Source organism: Gekko japonicus, unplaced genomic scaffold (genome assembly GCF_001447785.1).
Source record: "Gekko japonicus isolate JY-2015 unplaced genomic scaffold, Gekko_japonicus_V1.1 scaffold388, whole genome shotgun sequence".
NCBI classification, from domain to species: domain Eukaryota; kingdom Metazoa; phylum Chordata; class Lepidosauria; order Squamata; family Gekkonidae; genus Gekko; species Gekko japonicus.
In genome coordinates this window covers 342,236-347,805 of record NW_015162490.1, presented here as the reverse complement: position 1 = coordinate 347,805, position 5,570 = coordinate 342,236, and the positions used below count along the sequence as shown (strand labels likewise).

Sequence of the window (5,570 nt, the reverse complement as noted above, 5' to 3'; positions counted from 1 at the left end):
CATTGTAAATCGAGGCCTGCAGCTCTCGAATATATTTTAGGGCTGGAAAGTAAATACTTTCTACCATTGCCCTTTAGGTCTCCGCTTCTTCTTCTGACCTTCCAGTGTCTTCTGGGATCTTCGTGCTCTTCAGAGCACAGCCAGCACATCCTGCTCAGAAGGCAGGGCCGGTAAGACTGGGGATCAGAGGATAAGCCCCTCCCCTCTGGGATCAAAGTTTGCCGGCCCTGCCTATGGAAGGGGGAGGTGCTTTCCCAGGAGTAAGGAGTCAAGGACTGCCCCACTCCTGGACCACCGGAGAATGGAAGGCTCCTTTTATCATATGTGGTGGACATGTGACAAAGCAAGAGGTTATTGGGCTGAGATACACAAAGAAATGGAAAAAATTGTAAAATGTAACTTTAAGAAAGAACCTGAAATTAATATGTCAAACAAATGTTGGAAATGTAAAAAAATGGAAGGCTCCTTTTATCATATGTGGTGGACATGTGACAAAGCAAGAGGTTATTGGGCTGAGATACACAAAGAAATGGAAAAAATTGTAAAATGTAACTTTAAGAAAGAACCTGAAATATTGCTTTTGGGACTTAAAATGGAAGAAGTTAATGTGCAGAAAAGAACCTTGATGTGGTATATGATCACAACTGCTAGAATGACTTATGCACAATGTTGGAAACAAGACAGAATCCCGGAAATCGGGGAATGGATAAATTAATATTTATGGCTGAAATTGACAAAATGACAAGGAAACTTAAGAACCTTGAAGCAGAAGAATTCTATGCAGATTGGAAAGACTTTAAAGAGTATTTAGAAAAATATTGGGATGTAAAGGACAATTTAATTTGCTTTGACAATTATTGAAAAGTTAATGGACGGCTCCAGAGAAATGTAATTTATGCAGTAGCCAAACAGTCCGCTCACAATTTTAATGCCAGTCGCTCACGAATTAGAATTTTTGCTCACAAGATTCCACAGCTTAGAGGGAACATTGCTCATGGGGCGTCTTGTTGTGGGGAGAGGAAGGGAAGGCGATTGTAAGCTGCTCTAAGACTCTGAGTGAAGAGCAGGGTATAAATCCAACTGTTCTTCTTCAAATCGTTAATTAACAAGTTTAAAAGCACTGGATCTGGTACCGAGCCCTGCAGTACCCCACTGCTTACGACCTTCCACTGTGAAACCTGCCAATTTATACTCACTCTCTGTTTCCTGCTAAACAACCAAGTTTAGTTGGTAACCTAGCACCCATACCTCAGATGAGGGGGTGCACAGTATTGGGGCTACATTTCAGAGGCACAAGCTACTTCACCAAGACACAGGCAACAGTTCCCTTCATCCCGACTCTCAGCTTTAAAACAAGCATAATCAGTAAGTGTTGATTTCTCTTTCACTGTAGAAATCTCCCAGAAATCTCCCCGTATTTACACAACCTTTCTTTTAAAAACTATGATAAAAAGGTAAAGGTAAAGGTTCCCTTGCTCGAAAGCCAGTCGAGTCCGACTCTAGGGTTGCGGTGCTCATCTCCGTTTCAAAGCCGAAGAGCCAGCGCTGTCCGAAGACGTTTCCGTGGTCATGTGGCCTGCATGACTAAACACCAAGGTGCACGGAACGCTGTTACTTTCCCACCGAAGTGGTACCTATTTATCTACTTGCAATTTCTTGCTTTCGAACTGCTAGGTTGGCAGGAGCTGGAACTAGAGACGGGAGCTCACTCCATCATGCGGCACACTCGGGTCTCGAACTGCTGAACTACTGACCTTCCACAGCCTGCAGTTCAGCGTCTTAACCACTTGAGCCACCGCAGCTCCAAAAACTATGATACAATCCATTAAAAAATATATCTGTGGTTTTTTTAAATGGAAAAAAAACTATGATACAATCCGTTTAAAAAACCACAAATATATTTGCTGCGTTACGTATGGTTTAGCCTGGAAAGGAAAATTCAAATGGTAATCATTCATCTTGACGTTTGTGTAGCCTGCAAAACAGAACAGGGTTTCTGAGGCCTACGATGTTTCTTTCCCAGAAAAAAAATGTGGAACACTTCTGCATGCGTGAGAACCTGAGATGGTGAGCATCATACATCAATTGATTTCCAATGATTTAAAGTATCCTTGCTTCTACAGAGGGGAAGGAATTCGCATGAATGGCTCTTCCCTACCTTCCCCAGCAATTGGTGCTTGGGGGGGGGTGGTCAACAGTGGGAGGGCTTCTAATGTCCTGGCCCCACTGCTGGACCTCCTGATGGCACCTGGTATTTATGGCCACTGTGTGATACAGAGTGTTGGACTGGATGGGCCTTTGGCCTGATCCAACATTGGCGTCTCTTATGTAATCCTCTGCACATCGTGAAGAGCCTCCCTGCTGCGGATGGAGGACCCTCCTGCGCACTACTGGGGGCTGCGAGGAGGGGCGGGAAATGGGGAGAAATCCCACCCCCACGCTCTTTCAGCAACAGAGCAAGCGAACCCCCTTATTGGAGCCCCCCCACACCGCTGCATGATGTTTTGTTTGGGAAGGTCTTTAAGCCTCAACAGAGGCTTTCCAGGGTATGCAGGGGACCTCTGAGGCAGGGTGGGGGGAAGGCAGGAAAGGTCTGCTTATGTAACATGTTCCTCCTGCTTGCGGACAGGCGGCTGCCACTCGGTGTGTTTCAACAAGATTTATTTATTTATTTATTAGATTTATACCCCACCCTCCCCAGCGGGCTCAGGGCGGCTACAACAGAGGCAATTAAGAACATAAGAGACGCCAATGTTGTATCAGGCCAAAGGCCCATCCAGTCCAACACTCTGTATCACACAGTGGCCAGAAATACCAGGTGCCATCAGGAGGTCCACCAGTGGGGCCAGGACATTAGAAGCCCTCCCACTGTTGACTCCCCCCCAAGCACCAAGAAGACGGAGCATCCCTTGCCCCAGAGTCCCTATCTCTACCTTGTTGCTAATAGCCACTGATGGACCTCTGAGGGCTTCGCATCTGAGGGCTTATCTACATAAGATGTGCTATGTGAATTGGGTTGGGGATTTCCCAATATGATTCACGGTGCCACGTATCATTGAGTGATACATCTTAGAAAGCACTCCACTGTTCAATGTGGCTTGGGAGTGCCATGCGAGGGGAGGGCCTCTACTTCCCCCCGGCACCATTTTCTAGAGTTGCAATAGTCACAGTGGGGCCCTCTTTGCACCCATCTCTGGCTCCGTGTCTTCTCAGTGATATGGTCCCAGAGCATGTGGAGCCCGAGATAGGAACAAACAGGGTTTTCTTAATCCAAGATGAGTTCCATTCATCAACCTAACCTGACAACATACATTCTTTGGTTAACTAGGCGTCTGCCCAGGGCCGGCTCACCTCCAGATCTAATCCACCGTCGAAGATGGCAATTCGGTGGTGGTACAGTGACGGCAGCGGCTCCTATGCAAAGGCCTGGCGGAAGAGCTCCGTCTTGCAAGCCCTGCGGAACTGCGCCAGGTCCCGCAGGGCCCGAACCTGCTCCGGCAATATGGTTTCCCGATTATGGCAAAATGTCAATGATCCCACCTGACTATTTGATGAAGAGATGTTTACAATTCTTAAATGAAGCATGCTGAGTGGCTTAGATCCATGCCCAACTTAATCGCATGGCTTTATCTATTTACAGGATGTACACTTCGCCTTTCTCACTGAGATTCAAGGTGGATTACGAAATGCAAGTCAAATACAATCACAGGGATGGAACACCCTATGAACAATGCAACAGGACTGGGATTGCAGAAATACGAAACAGAGCTGAAGCAAAGCAAAAGTATTAACGCAACGTATTAGACAATGTAGAGATAACATATACCTATGGCAACAGAGAGTACGTACCACATAACGTATAGTAAACAGTCCCTTTACTATACTCTGAGTGGTGGCACAGAGGATTTATCCTCTGGTTAACAACTGAACTGAACAGAGTTGCTGTCAGTTCTAGCCCGTGCTGGTGTGAGCTACCAGCCTTGTCCCCAGCTCGCTGTCCACCCAGCGGTTCGAAAGCTTCGGCGAGTAGATAAAATGGGTACCACTCCTTAGAGAGGGTGGGCACACCAAACCCCTGTAGGGGAGGTGTTAGCCGGCGAATGGAATGTCCAGCTCGTAAGCCTGATAAAAAGACCTCTTCGGCATTAAGAAGCCTGTAATGGGCCAATTTGGCCAGGCGGTGGCAGTGCGGCGCTACGACTCAAAAGCAGCCCAGGAAGAACTAACATCATCAAGCCAAGCCGAAATGAATGCCCGGAACACGACTGAAGCCTACAGCTGAACAAAAATCCCCGTCGGCTACAAACGTGTGCGATTTAAAGAATTATATGTTGTCCTCCCTTACCCCTATGAAATTGTTAGTCCCTTGTGTGAAACCGTGTAACTGTAAATCGCTCAGAGCCAGCAGCTCTGCAGGATTGAGCGATCAATAAATCGAAAGGTATTATTATAAACACCATGTTCTGAATCATTTTGTTATATTATAGTTCTATTACCTGTGTAAAAGTGCCCTACTGAATAATTCAGAAATTCAGTTTGCAGAAAGCCACAAGGGAGACATTGCCCTCAACCTCGTTTATGACACCCAAGCATGTAAGGGAAACATGCAGAACTTACCAAGTTTTTTTGTTCATGGGAAGCTCCATTATCATGCGTCTGAAAATACTCAAGACTGCTCGGCAAGCATCCACTTGCTCCTTCAGGAGTGCAGGTATTTCAGTGCAGGGCTCCAACAAAAACACATTTGCAGAGTTTGTCAGGAACACCTTGAAATATTTCAAGTGACATGGGGGAAGAATAGTAGCTGATGAGTTCCATTTGGGATCACTTTCTCAGCACTCACCCTCTCTGAACAGATACAGGCCTGTCACAAATGCAATCTATTTGCCAATCCCTTTATAGCAAAATCCACGTGGAACACAGTCTTGCCACTTGGGCTGCACTGGGCCCCCCACCAATGTTCCCTCTAAGCTGAGTTAGTGTGAGCTAGCTCACAGTTTTTTAGCCTCCAGCTCACACATTTTTCTCTTAGCTCAGGAAGGAGGGCTCCAAGACAAACTAATTTATGCAGAACCCTAAATCGCTCGCTCACAACTTTAATACCAGTAGTTCACAAAGTAGAATTTTTGCTCACAAGACTCCACAGCTTAGAGGGAACATTGCCTGCCATTTTGTATCCTTGCAGGAGTACCACAACCACAGGCAGAACTTACTTCCTCAGAAGAAGCAGCGTAAGGTCCTGTTCCTGGTGACCTTCGCAGGACACCCCTCCAATCATGTTAAGACCTCCTACAGTATTTTAGAGCAAGAGTCCAGTAGCATGTTAAAGACTAACAAAACATGGGGCATGGTATGAGTTTTCATGAGTCACTGCTCACGTCTTTAGATACAGCTAGAATGGGAGTCCATCTATCCTATTTATTGGGAAGTGGAGTGATTTCAGATGCCGAATGACATTAGCAGGCAAATGACAATAGCAGGTGAATGACAATAGCAGGCATGATTGGATTTAGGTGAGACAAGGGGTGGACCCGTGATACCCGCGGGGGGGGGGGCGCAGGAGGAATGAG

At 46.4% G+C, this 5,570-nt stretch overlaps 1 protein-coding gene across 1 annotated transcript in view; it reads right to left on the bottom strand.

The window, feature by feature from the left end:
• RALGAPA2 (Ral GTPase activating protein, alpha subunit 2 (catalytic)) overlaps window positions 1–5,570 on the bottom strand; it is a 235,075-nt gene that overhangs the window by 173,118 nt on the left and 56,387 nt on the right. Inside the window, exon 13 of the mRNA XM_015406000.1 lies at window positions 4,618–4,766. Coding sequence (XP_015261486.1) covers window positions 4,618–4,766 — 149 coding nt within the window. The remainder of the gene's footprint in view (window positions 1–4,617; window positions 4,767–5,570) is intronic.